Source organism: Sinohyriopsis cumingii, chromosome 11 (assembly GCF_028554795.1).
Source record: "Sinohyriopsis cumingii isolate HCF-2022 chromosome 11, ASM2855479v2, whole genome shotgun sequence".
Lineage (NCBI taxonomy): Eukaryota > Metazoa > Mollusca > Bivalvia > Unionida > Unionidae > Sinohyriopsis > Sinohyriopsis cumingii.
Window position 1 is genome coordinate 8,513,984 of NC_142971.1, and position 14,878 is coordinate 8,528,861.

Below are 14,878 nucleotides of genomic sequence, written 5' to 3' on the forward strand. Positions count from 1 at the left end.
TTACCAAGCAAAGAGAGTTTGATAACCTTACAAATTCCAGTATGAGTCAACTTCAAAGAAAAGGGTATATTAAGATAGTTATGGTGCGATGCGGTATAAATTGTTTGCAAATTACTGTATCACAAACATCACGTGACATTACTAATTTTTATAGCATTAGGATTTCTAACATACATGTTAGGAATGTAAATGGTTCTAATGTCTGCAAAAAAGAGACATTTACAAAGACAATGGAATTCATCACCTAAATCATCCAAGCTACACAGATACATTTTTAATTAGGTTTCTCTATGGCTAATAAAAACTATTCTATATTTAGTCTGTGATTTATGCATTTGTGTCTACATAGGTATATGATGAAAAATATTGTTCTGCTTCCGAACACCATGCAAATAATTGACAATGCACCATCTAGTGATGATTCAGGAGAGATAACGGGAAAAATTATAAACTGCAGAATGGGTCCATTCCATACCTGAAGCATATTTCTCTGAAGTGGTTGATTAAGACAGGTTTGACTATATCTAGAATCATGTTTGAAATAAAAAAGCTTCCAACATGTGAACCATTTCTTTCTTTTTAAAGTAGCAATTCAATTTTGTCATACAAAAACTCAACGAAAAGAAATGTGTCAGTATGACATGGATGCCCCTCCCCCATGTGATTCAAATAAAAGATAAAGTAGTAAGATAAAAAAAACTAAACAATCCCTAAGCCTTTGTCTGATAGTAGTGAACACATCTAGCACTCTCTAATGAAAAGCCAATGGATAATTTGGTCTCAAACAATGAAAGTCACTGAAAAACTGAGCAAGAACAAAACTGTCATGCAACTGACTCTTTTCATGTTCATTCAGTGCTACTCTCCACTTCTTGAAAAACAATGCATAGTTTTACGGTGAAGGGGTATTGCTCCAGTAAATGATGTAGAGAGAACAAAGGATAAAATGCATGAATAAATTAATGAAATGAAGGATTCATGAATTAATAAACTGATGAATCATTAAAGAAATGTTTATATGACTGCATGAAAATAAGCTTGTGCAAATAAATACAGAAAAGCACAAATGTGTGAGCAGTTCTTATGCTGCAACTACAAATATGATCTAAAGTATACTTAATTTTTTCAAATAAGATTACCATGAAAAGCACATTATATATTCACCCATTGCTTAATAGCCCTTAATACAAGTATTCAGCACACTAACTTAATGTACAGGAACCACTGTTTCTTCTTGGATTTAGCATGACCGTAACCTGTGACCCCAGAATATGTAGGTTTCTTCATTATATTAAGTGCTAGCCATTCAAAACGTCTGATCAAAGAACTTACTTTAGAACAAAAAAAATTTGCAACCAATTTTCCTTTGAGTCAAAATAACACTAACCTTTGACCTTCTTAACCCATGCCTCAAGTGCAAGCCGTCTGCTCTGCACATTTAAATTTTGTTCTCTCAAAGAAAAGTTGTGATATAAAAACCAATTTTTCCTTCTTTTCAGTTAGTGACCCTGACCTTTGCCCTTTTGACTCTAAAATCAACAAGATTCTCTCTTACACAAGATGTAAGACATCCATCAATTCTGGTGAAGGGCAATTATTTGAAACCAAACTTGCTGTGCAAAAACCAATTTTTTAAATCAGTGTCCTTGCTGTCTGACACTCTGACACCAAAATATTGATACGCTTGTTTGGTCCACGGTGGTGATGTAAAACTAATGGTACTGTGATGAAACCATTTTTCTTGGGGTTTTTCCCCCACAATAACCTTAACCATTGTACCTTTTCTAACCCAAATCAATAGGTTTCTTGTTACCAAAAGTGCAAATCAATCAAACTTTGGTCAAGGTATGTCATGTGCAGAAACCATATTATAAAGTCATAAAGACTTTTGACCTTTTGACCCCAAAATCACTAGGCTTATTCTTTTCTCCATATGCAAGTAATCTGCAGATGTTTACAAATGTAGATAGTGGACAACTTGAGATGATGTGTGAAAACCATTTTACATCTTTCAGTCATTGAGACCTTTACCTTTGACCCTGAAATATATAGGGTTCACCAAGTGCATACCATCCACAAAGTTTGGTAATTGCTGGTGCTGGACAACTTTAATTCTTGTGTGGAAAAAAAAATTCTTCTTTCAGTCACACTAACCTTGACTTTAGACCCCAAAATCAATTGATTCTTCCTTAACCTAAGTGCAAGCTACCAACAAAGTTTTGCAATTGAGTTATTGTGCAGAAACCATTTCTCTTCTTTCGGTCATAGTGACCATGACTTCTAACCTTTAGACCCCAAAAATACTAGGTTTATTCCTTATCCCAAGTGCAAGCCATACACAAAGACTTGTAACTGTAGAGAGTTAAGAACTGTTTCTTGTGCTAAAACAATTTCATTTTTCAGCCACAATAACCTTGATCTTTGTTTTAATACCAAGTGCAAGCCAACACAAAGTCTGGCAACTCTGATGCACAACTTGCTTCATTGTGCTGAAACAAAATTGGTAACGGATGGATGGATGGATGGATGGATGGATGGATGAATAACACCCTATGGTAACATATAAAAACCACATATAAGCCTGAAATTGTTTAGTTTCAATGAAACTTGGGTTTGTTAAATTTTTCCTGTAAGTGACTGATAGAAATAAGTTTCTGAAAATCTGTTATGGTTCAACTGATGAAAAATGCTTCAATGATAAGATGCAAAGCTACATATCTCTTAATTGTCACTATTATTTTATTAAGACTATACCAGTGAGAAAATGTTACAGTACAATGATCATATCCAATACAGCATTATCCTTCATGAAGAAAATTAAAGTTATGTTTATTCTTTGCGAAAAATGCATCCATTAAATAAAATGAAAAAGATATGATAACACAAACTTGTTGAGCAGTTTCTTTAGCTACAAGATCACATCTTCTAAACATTCTTGGTTGGTTTACATGAATTTATTGTCAAAAATTATTTTCACAAACACTGCATTATGGGAAATGTAATTAAAAAAGTTTGTAATGATCATCCCTTTGTCTGTGACATCGTATTTTATTCATCGTTGGCCATTATTTGTTTAAAAATAAACATTTTATACAAAAATTACTTAAGAAAATAGAAAAGGTTTTGAGTCAAAATGATAAAAAAGCCAGAAAGTGCCAAAAATAAATTATTACAATAGACCCAAGATTCAGCAAAGAGAAATATCTCTCAGTGAGAGATTTAATAGCTCCTGGTAGTTTTAACCATCCACCATGAGATAAGTATCAGCAATACCTCTTAGAGGGAGAAAAAGAAAGGACCGCAATGCTGTAACAAGGCAAAGGAGTCTATCTTTATTATTCCAGGCACAGATATGAATGAGATGGGGGATTTTAAAAAGAGCAGGAGGTACCAAAGGTAGCTGATTCTTGATCAGAATTCCAGTTTTGTACAACAAGAGATCAGTGAAATGTAAACAACCCATTTACAAAGCAAGGCTCATGAGGAGGTTTTGATACGTTCCACCTTAACATTAATGAGTGAGACTGGTCTCTGCAGTTCAAAGTACCTGATCAGTTCTGAAAGATGTGGGTCTGACCCTATAGTGGTGATCACAGAGAATTCAGAGTATCAGAGAGGGCTGCTCTATAGCCTTTGTTGGTGAAAACTGAGTCATATTTTTGCTGAAGAGGAAAAGAAGAAAATCAGCAACTGCAGTTAAAGGTGGAGCAGATAAGGTCAACACATTTGTTTTACTGCACCAATCGCAGAAATTCTCCACTTGGCATCATAAACCTTGCCATCTAGCCTGAGTGATGCATCTGGAAACTTGAGCCATGCATGAAGATGGAGAATTTGTGGAGTGCTGAGACCCTCTATGCTGACAGCACATCCCTACTTTGCAATAATTCTCTGGAATGGTCAACCAATAGGTCAAGAAGACTGCTGAATCTTGTTTGTTGGGGCCACAGAAGAATTATTGGGAGAAGTCGCGACTTGGAAGTCTTGACTGGGAGAAGAACCTGAGGGATTATTCTGAAATGAGGTAAGACATAGACATACCATTGACCCCACATCATATTGGTGTTGTCCATTGCCCATGCTTTCTGGTTTTTCAGCCTCATCGTGAACAATCTACCACTGGCCTTACAGACTGATGAAAATATGACTTTATTACCAACTGGCAAGGAAACAATTCTATGATGACTGCTCATTGCAGTCTCGACAAGCCAAACGTTCCTCTTGCTCTGGAATGTGTCAGACTCAAAATAATCTCCTCTGAAGCTGACCGAAATTCTGGGCTTCTGTGACGTGAAAAGGGGAACAAATGCCCCCTTGAGGTCTGATATAACACCATGACTGATACATTGCCTACAGCAACCAAGACAGAGTTATCATATACAGTTGATGCATCCTTGAGGTGCGAAACAGCCCACATTTCTAGATTGTTGACATGAAGAGCAAATTTCCCTGTAACTGTAAGCCTTGCAGGACTATTCCCTTGGACTTTAGTTATCCCCATAACCAATGAAAACAAGGTGTTCGTGTAAAGGAAGAAGTGAGGTTCCAGAGAGTGAATCAGAATTTAGATGGTGATGAAACTTGATACTAAGGGTATCCGATCAGACAGGGGTCCTAGAGAGGTCTTCAGTTGGCTAGAAGAACAGTTGGGCCAAATATGAAGACTTTCCAGGGAAACTAAATCAAGTACTATGATCCGAGTCCACAGGAGAGGGAGGTAGACATGGACAGTAAAAATTGTCTTCACAGCCTGTCTTACTAAGAGAACAGTATTTGTGAGACTCTGTCTGGAGGAACAGAGATAGTTCCTTGAAAGATGAGAAAATTTGTCCCCATGAATACAAATCTCTGAAGAGGGATCAGATCTGAGATTTCGTATAGACATGGTCATCATCTCCCACTCCCCCTGAAAAATGTAAAATGATCATTCAGAAGACATGAGAATGCTGGGCTCAGATACATGAAAATATAGCAAGGACTTAGGAGAAAATAACAAAACGAACACAAAAAAGATATGATTGACAATAAAATAGCCAAAATATGACCGAAAAGTAGACCTGATTGTTTTACACAACAATAAGGAATCTTAATTTGCTGGACATTTCAGGTGCACTAAGACATTATGCATATTCATTCACTGGATCAAGAAATATACCTATTACATGCCACCAAAATGTGACTGCCACACAAACATCCAGGACTTTTTTGCAATCAGCCAGATATGCACATGCAAACTTGTGATGTCACAAGAGGAACCCAAGTTGGCTAGCAACATGGTTTATCAGTATGACAGTTAACGATAGTATCGATATTAAGAACGGCTACCTTTGACACCCATTTAGATTTTCTCGAAAGTCTCATTTATGTTTATGTTTAGAACTGACTTGCGTGTCAAAATCTTGCAAGAATCACCACAATAATGATACAGTACATGTTTCTGAATCATTTTCTTTACCAAAAAGACATACAAACCCTTTGTACAATAGCAACAGCTTGATACCAAATAAGGAAATGATTGTCTATTGTCAGCTATATATATATGAACCAACAACAAAAGAATAATCATTAAAAAAAATGTCTTGCACATTCAATGCATGTGTATTTAGGTGTCATTCATATCACATGAAGTCCTCTAACAGTGAGCATAATATTTAATAGCCCTATCTGTAGCCCTGCAATTAATTAAGAATCGAAGATTGATAACTGGACAAATGATGCTTGATAATTTAAGATCACTTTTGGGAAGGTATCATTTATATTACAAGAAGTCATCTAACTTGGAGCATATTTAACAGCCCAATAGTAGCCTAGCTTTTGTTGTTGTTGTTGTGGGGTTTAATGCCATTTTTCAGCACACGATAGGCTAAGTAGCCTAGCAACTAACAGCTTGAGTGATTGATATTTGTCCATAAATACTGAGTTAAATTTACTGCTAACATGAATAGTAATGTGGCAAAATAGCATTTTCCTTATTAGGGACAATAGAACACCAGTTGAAGTCATCATTAACTTAATCATCTGTCTTCTGACAATAAAATCAACAGCTTCTGACATTCTATTTTTGTGATGTTGTGACAACACACTCGAGTAAGTAGCTCCTTACTTGAATCCTTCTCTTTTGCTATTTGTTCTCTTAATTTCTTTGTTATTCTCACAGCTTCCTTTTAAATCTTTTCCTAATCATGGTTAATTCAAAACGATGAAATTCACATTCAGATTTAAAATGACATCTCTCAGTGCATTCTTCAATGACCACTCACAGCCAACATTCAGATTTAACATGATATCCCAGTGCATTTTTTAATGACCACTCACAGCCATTGAGATTTAACATGATATCTCAGTGCATTTTTCAATGACCACTTACAACCAACATTCAGATTTAACATATCTCAGTACATTTTTCAATGACCACTTACAACCAACATTCAGATTTAACATGATATCTCAGTGTATTTTTCAATGACCACTTACAACCAACATTCAGATTTAACATATCTCAGTGCATTTTTCAATGACCACTTACAACCAACATTCAGATTTAACATGATATCTCAGTGCATTTTTCAATGACCACTTACAACCAACATTCAGATTTAACATGATATCTCAGTGCATTTTTCAATGACCACTTACAACCAACATTCAGATTTAACATGATATCTCAGTGCATTTTTCAATGACCACTTACAACCAACATTCAGATTTAACATATCTCAGTGCATTTTTCAATGACCACTCACAACCAACATTCAGATTTAACATATCTCTGTGCATTTTTCAATGACCACTCACAACCAACATTCAGATTTAACATATCTCTGTGCATTTTTCAATGACCACTCACAAACAACATTCAGATTTAACATGATATCTCAGTGCATTTTTCAATGACCACTTACAGCCAACATTCAGATTTAACATATCTCAGTGCATTTTTCAATAACCACTCACAACCAACATTCAGATTTAACGTTTATCAGTGCATTTTTCAATGACCACTCACAAACAACATTCAAATTTAACATGATATCTCACAGTGCATTTTTCAATGACCACTCACAGCCAACATTCAGATTTAACATGATATCTCTCAGTGCATTTTTCAATGACCACTCACAGCCAACATTCAGATTTAACATGATATCCCAGTGCATTTTTCAATGACCACTTACAACCAACATTCAGATTTAACATGATATCTCAGTGCATTTTCCAATGACCACTCACAACCAACATTCAGATTTAACATATCTCAGTGCATTTTTCAATGACCACTTACAGCCAACATTCAGATTTAACATATGTCCGTGCATGTTTCAATGACCACTCACAACCAACATATTTTATTACTTTTAATATCTGTGTAAATATATTATTACACATTTAGCTAAAAACATCTTTGCCAATAACAAGACTTTAATATCAATGTATCTGCTTCATACACACATGCTTGTGTCAAGAACAACATTTAACCAAAGGCATGCCAACGAAGATAATTTAAACAGGATTTTTTAATATAAATAATAACATCCAACATATAATAGATTGGGAAAAAATTTAACATACTGTGAAAATGTATGTAGACTTGTATGTCTTCAGCAGTCCTGAGCACAATCTAAACATCACCTCTCCCCCCCCCCAGAATTCTGTGATTTGATACATTTTCATTAGATGTTTAGCTAATAAGAATGATATTCTATTGTCATGATGGTGACTATCTGAAAAGAATTTCCAGGAATTCAAGATAAGACCATATCTTCCTTTTAACTGCAGTGCTGAAACCCTCTTTGATATTCTTCAGCGATAATAAGACTTTCAAAATTAGTTGCTATGTCATGTCAGATTGGCACCATTTTCATTCAGGACCAACAAGACATTATAAAGTCTTCTGTTGGAAACCCCATGTGTGATACAACTTTCCATTTTGGAGAAGCATGACAAGATTTTCAAGATGGATGCCATATTCTATATCAGACTGGCACCAATTCTATAACATACAGACATCATAGCAAGAGTTCTGGTGAAAGCATACTATTGATTTGGCAGCAATCTACATGAAATGGTGATAACAAGATTTTTAATATTAGAAGTTGGACAGGCACCATTTTCATTTACCAACTCTACATCAAAAGAAGTCTTTCATGAAAACCCATACTGACATGACCATTCATTCAGGGAAATAGTTAAAAGAAGATATTCAAGATGGCCACTAAAGCAGTCATTATGGATATCTGAATGACATCATCTGGACCAACCAGACATCATAAGAAGTTGTTTACTAAAAAACCCATATTGATACAACCATCCATTCAGGAATATTAGCAATATCAAGATATCCATGATGGACATTGTGGCAGCTATATCTGACATGAAATTTGCACCATTTTCATTCAGGCAAATTAGACACCATAAGAAGTGTTCTGGTGAAAACCACATGGCAATAATACATTTCATTCAAGAGAAGTGGAGATAACAAGGCCACTGTAGTGGCCATATATGACATGTTGTTGTTGTTGTTGTTGTTGTAGGGGTTAAAGCCATTTTTCAGCACATGATAGGCTATATATGGCGGCCAGTATTAATGGTGGAGTAAGAACCTGGGAAAACACCGGAAAGAACCACCGACCCTCAAGAAGCTACTGGCAAGCGTTCTCACATACCCACATTAGCTAAGTCCGCAACTCGAAGCCACGCAGACAGAGGTTAGATGGCAGTGATCTGTAACGGAGAGCGCTTTAGACCACTCGGCCACTCAGGGGCCCCATATCTGACATCAGATCTTACCTATTTCGTCTGCAAGAAGAGACTTAAAGACCTAATAATGTTTCCTACCTTAAATATTTTTAGCATGTTTTCTGTTTTCTTATTTCAGGGTGTTTGTTTTTTGTAATCATATCATTATGTATGTTTTTTTATGTTTTAGAAATTGTCTTATGTTGTACAGCTCTTAGAGCTTCTAAAGATTAGGCGCTATACAAAGTCTCATTATTATTATTATTATCATTATTATCTATACTATTTTCATTTAGACTAACTAGATATCACAAGTCTTTTAGGAAAAAGCCCATGTTGATATGACCATCTATTCAGAAGGCGTAGCGATAACAAAATGTTAATTTTCAACCAAGTTAACACCACAAGACTTCTAGTGAAAACCCCATGCTGATAAGACCATTCATTTAAGATGAATAGTGACAGCACGATTTTCAAGGTGGCCACTGTGGCAAACATACTGATTGTCTGAATGACACCATTAGGACCAATGGACCAAAAATGGACAACTGAACATCCTGTAAGGCTTTAAGCTCTTCTGGTCTATAACCTGTTGAGGTTTATCGTCACACTCAACAATGGTAGATCAATGGTGATTTGCAATGTGGGGTTCCTCTTGTGATGTTACACGAACACAAGTCACAGAAACTGTCAAAATTATACATTGCTTTTCAGGAAAATTTTGACGTGTACACTTTAAACAAAATATCTCGCTAAGAATTTATCACATGGAGTCAAAATGTTCAGATATTGCATAAATCATCATGAATAATTCATAGGTGATTAGGCAGCATCAGATCTACCTTTAAACATAATGAGTTAAGCAATCAAGAGACACATGTAGAGTCCATTTAAAAGAAGGACAATATTTCAACTGTCATAAGTATTCTGAGTTATTAGACTGGGATGATGTTGTTTTTCATTTTAGACTGTTTACTAATTGGAGGAGGGAAAAAAATGACCTTAGGCTGGTGATCAGCACCGCAAAAGATATAGCAATGCAATAAAGGCAGCTAATGTATTAGTGCTATTAAAACTATTTATGATCTATCATGGGTCACTATCTACTAGGATTATTTCTTGCAGGAAATATAAGTAATAATGGCTACAAATGACAGCTGGAGATGTTGCTGAAAGTGATTGCTTTTTACAAATAACTTCTAAATGACCTTCAATACTTTTACTAGGTTTGCCAGCTAAAGAGAAAACTTGCAAACACTCGTGGAATTTAGCCTCACCTGTATGGCCTTAGGGATGTGTGAACAAATGTGAAAAGGGTCTAATGAATGGCATACTAAGGCAAAATACATTAAATTTTGTTAGAAAATTGTTAAAATCAAACTTGTGTTCTTAATGTACAGTCTTGTTTTGAATCCATGAAGACTTTCAAAAGTTATGAAACAGAATTGAAATTCAGGATATGACATGTGACACGGTGCAATGGGACAGACATGAGTGTGATATATACTCTTTCAAAAGAACTAATGGGAGCATAAAAAGTTACTTTTCTTATGACAAGCTTTATAAACACAGTCAAGTCCATTTTATCCCTCAAAAACATGATCAAGCTATGAATGTAAATATTTCTTGAGTTACCACAAACAAATTTCCTGAGGACTTTGGCAAAGAGTCCCAGTAAAGGTCCCAATGCCATTTATATATTCCCAAGCAGCTTTTAACACAATTCTGGCAATCAACGACTATGTCAATGGAGTCAAAGAGAAAAGTGAATATACTTACATAATTGACACACTGCCTCAGCCTGCATTTTTGACGAATTTTATTTGGGCCTCCATACTTTCTCATATCCTGGCAAAAAAGATATATATTTCAATCTGTATGATTTCTCCAACAAGTGTTAAGTTTCAATAATAACTTGTTCACATGACAACAGTATATACTGTAGATTTATTCATTAGTAGGTGACTATTTCATGGGTCATTAAAACTATGGCAATTTTTGTACTTTATTTTGCAGATATAGAGTGCTAAAAAAATTCAGATAGCCTCACACCTGGGAACCCTTTTAAATCTAGGTCCATCTGCTTCCATATTCTATCAATAAGCAATCTGCATAATGGGCTTGTTTGAACAAAAAACGATTTTTCTAACTTTCCTGACAAAAGTGTGTATGCACAGGTGAAATGCAACATTTTCATCTGAAGTTCTTGAAAGAAACTTATAAATTATTATTATTTTGCTCTCTAATGAAGGTTTCCCACTCGTACTGATGATTAGATGTTCACTTGCATCTAAAGCTATAAACCTTGAGTACAAAGCAAAGCACATGACCAAAGAATTGGGAACAATTACTGCTTCTGTTCTCCATATTTCATGTGTTACCTATAATTAGTGCTCTCTTAGTTTATCAGTAATGACAAGTTGTCACATAATAATGTGTCATGTATTAACACTGATTCAGTATACTGAGCAATACCTATGCAACTGCATGATAAAAGCTAAGTTACGGGATTAATTACAAGCATCCAAGATAATGTTTTTCACCTTAAAGTAACAAAGATGATGTAAAACATTTGATTATCCAGATGCCCATAATCAGGAGTATTTGCTCATTTGGACAACTACCATATTCCCTGAACAAACAGAAATCAGAAACAAATACAACTGAATATAATCTCATACAATTTAATATAAATAAATGGCATTATCAATTAGTATATTATCTTTTAAAAAAAATCAACAGTAGGCAAGAGATGGATGAAATGAACGAGACACAAATAGAGAAAGGTTTACACCCACCTGTGGCTAAACAATTGACACTATGACAATTGACAGGTTGTCATACAGCACCCTAATCAACCCTGCTTCAAGATAGTACTATCGAAAGGAATTTTCAAGTCCAAACCTAAGTAATTATATCAAGACCAAGCTTATTTAATTAACTGTTAATCAACGATCCATGGTGACTTAATGGGTAACTAAAAGTTAATGCAGATGATGTGTTTTTATTTCATGGGTCTCAATTCTTGTGGTTTCATACAAACCAAGACGTTTTCAGCCAATAACACAAAGTAAGCAAGTACATGTTTATGATCCATTACTTACAACACTGGCAGTCTCTCCTGATAACTATGGCATTAATCCAGTGGCCAAGAGTGCCAAAATTCAATTTAGACTCACTTTGTTTTGGACAATATCATTCCACATGTAAACCAAACACATGACCAACTGCCCCTTGGTCTATGCAGTTAGGTAGTGTCAATATTTTGATGTTTTCAGAGCCTATCAAAGTGCAAAGATACTAAATAAACTAAAAGACAATAGAATCACTCCTTTGTTTAAGCCTGCTTCATGCTGAACCGACTTTAACCAATATACTTTACAATAAACGAGAATCACAAAGAAGAATTAAAACTGACTTCCGCAAATGTCATGCCAAACAGGTCATGGAGACCATGAAAGGAAATGAAGAAATCACTGGTGAAGATCATTGTACTATATTAGTGGAACTTACAACTTCATCAATCAAGCTGAATGTGTAATTGCTGCTAGCACAAAATATGTATTCAAAATTGGATGTAATAATCCATAGCTTTGAGAACACAGGACTCGTTTAATTCAACAATTTCAGGATTATATAAATAACAAACGTTTGTGTGTAACAGCTAACTTGATTTACACATGGTTGATTTAGTTTTTTGTCACAAAGTAAGCAAGTGCGAGCTTCAATACTCAGCTGTAATTTGTGTATTTCATTAGTTGTTGTTTTTGTAGGGTTTAACGCCATTTTTCAGCACATGATAGGCTATATATGGCAGCCAGTATTAATGGTGGAGGAAGAACCTGGGAAAACCCCGGAAAGAACCACTGACCCTCGAGAAGCTACTGGCAAGCGTTCTCACATACCCACATTAGCTAAGTCCGCGACTCGAAGTCACGCAGACAGTGGTGAGATGGCAGTGATCCGTAACAGAGTGTGTTTTATACCACTCGGCCACTCAGGGCCCCCATATTTCATTAGTAACCATGCAACAAGCAAATGGATAAAATGAGACTTGCTTTTAGGAGGATATAAATTTTTAACAACAGTTTCACCTGAATGCAGGATTGATCTAATTAAGTATTAAATCGTAATTTTCATATACGTATACTACAATCAGATGCTATATAATTCTTACTTTAAAGGGCTGAAATAAAACCACTTATTTTATTACCAAATTACCAAAATAAAGTTGATTAATTAAAGAGTGTTCCTAGTCATTATGATAATTGATGAAAGTTTGTGAAACAATAATCAATGACATATAAGATCATCACAATTACTACACTATACAACTGATTTTGCTGTTCTGCATGTACATTTTTAAAATAGGAAGGAAATTAGTTACAGCTAAAAATAATACAAGTAAAGATTATGTGATCATTGGATGAAAATAATTATCTCCTCATATCACAGCTAATAAATTCTATAAATGTATGTGTGATCACTGAATGTATACACACCACTCCCTCGATAACTCATCCCCTGATAACTCACAAACCTGCTTATAATGCTGGGTCAGGCATGGATCCCATTTTTTAACCAAAATATACCTAAAAATTGAGACTTATTTGTTGATCTTAAAGAAAAGCGCTATCAAAATTGGTGATGGAAACTTTGATATATCACTCCTTTTATCGTCAAACATGGTAGGCAGGGCCTGGAAATTTTAATCAACATTATGACATCTCAACTTTTATTAAGAAGTCATCATTTTTTATATTCTGTTTCCAAATGACATTCTTTAGCACACTGCAATTAATGATATTCAGTAAAATGTTAGATAAATAAAAATGTCACTTATGCCTAGTGGAGGCAGAACTTCAATAAATAAATACCAATTAAATAAAAAAAATTATCAATTGAAATTTGTGTTCTAGGTCTATCTTTTAGTTCCTTTTATGTGCAATCATCATAGATGCAATGTGTCCTCTTGAAATTAAATGTAAAATATGTCAATCTACTGTAATAGCTATATCTGCGAGCATTCTCTGAGAACCTAATGAAGTGCCCACCATGTTTTGATATCAGACTAGCGGAAGCATTTGTTGTAATGTTGCACTAAATAAAAAGATGGCCTTCTTTTCTATTATCATGTTAATTACATCTTTTGAATCAAATAAAGGAGGTGGAATAAACTAAGTTAACAGGCATACAAATCCTACATGCTTAAGAACCAGCAGACCTAGTGGATTGTCGGGTAAATCATGTCAGTTGATCAATCAAACACTGTTATAAATGTTATTGTGTATGTAATATAAATAAACTACCTTAAATTAACCTACTCAATCATAACTGTAATTAAAGATAGCAAGGCAACCAAGCGAAATGAGAAAAATAAAGAGCTTCGTTTCAAAGATATGGGCAATTATTGGGAAAACAAGTTTCAGAGAATTCCTGAATTCACACATAAGAGATATCCTCAAGGATGATAAGAAGTTTCACTATCACTTGCAATGAAATCACGGCATCAATATTTTACTAACTGAACAATACAAAACTTGAGTTTGACGTAGACCATTGTCTCACAAAATAAATGAGACAGTCTGGTTCTCTGCTTTATAGACTCCTTGTTTCGCAAAATACTATTAAACATCACTCCAAGAACCAGACTAGTCAACAAAACAAAAAGCTGAGACATAATACACAAATGTTTTCGTGCACCATGTTGGTTGCTGAAACCAGCTGAAATCATGTTATCAATCTTTCAGATGTTGGACATTTTGAAAATAAATGTTATTTATAGAGAATAATGAACAGCTTCATCAGAAAAAGCATTTTATTGACGATTATTCTCGATGCGATTATAAAATGAGGGTTCAGTTATTAAACAGCCCAGGACCCCCCACCCCACCCTGCGGTTCTCTGGATGTAAAGCTTTGGAGGTCCCTCAGTAACTCGCGCCCTCACTTATAGTGTGATCTGTGTTTTTGTACCCCAAAGTATGTGAGTTATCTAGGGAGAGGTGTATTTATCTTCAAATATCGCATTTTCTTTGACTGAAACTCTTGCTCTGATGAACTTATTTGCATTTGTTGGGCAAACATAATCTTCCTCCAAGTACCTCATCCAACTTTAAGTAGTTATTGGTTGGAATGCTGTC

The 14,878-nt window shown here is 35.0% G+C and overlaps 1 protein-coding gene across 4 annotated transcripts in view; it reads right to left on the minus strand.

The window, feature by feature from the left end:
• The window catches only part of LOC149787583 (CXXC-type zinc finger protein 1-like), an 82,339-nt gene that overhangs the window by 38,582 nt on the left and 28,879 nt on the right, over positions 1-14,878 (minus strand). For all 4 annotated transcript variants that reach the window (XM_089973757.1, XM_089973758.1, XM_089973755.1 and 1 more), the window contains exon 6: positions 10,516-10,584. In XM_089973757.1, the coding sequence (XP_089829883.1) occupies positions 10,516-10,584 (69 nt within the window). The remainder of the gene's footprint in view (positions 1-10,515; positions 10,585-14,878) is intronic.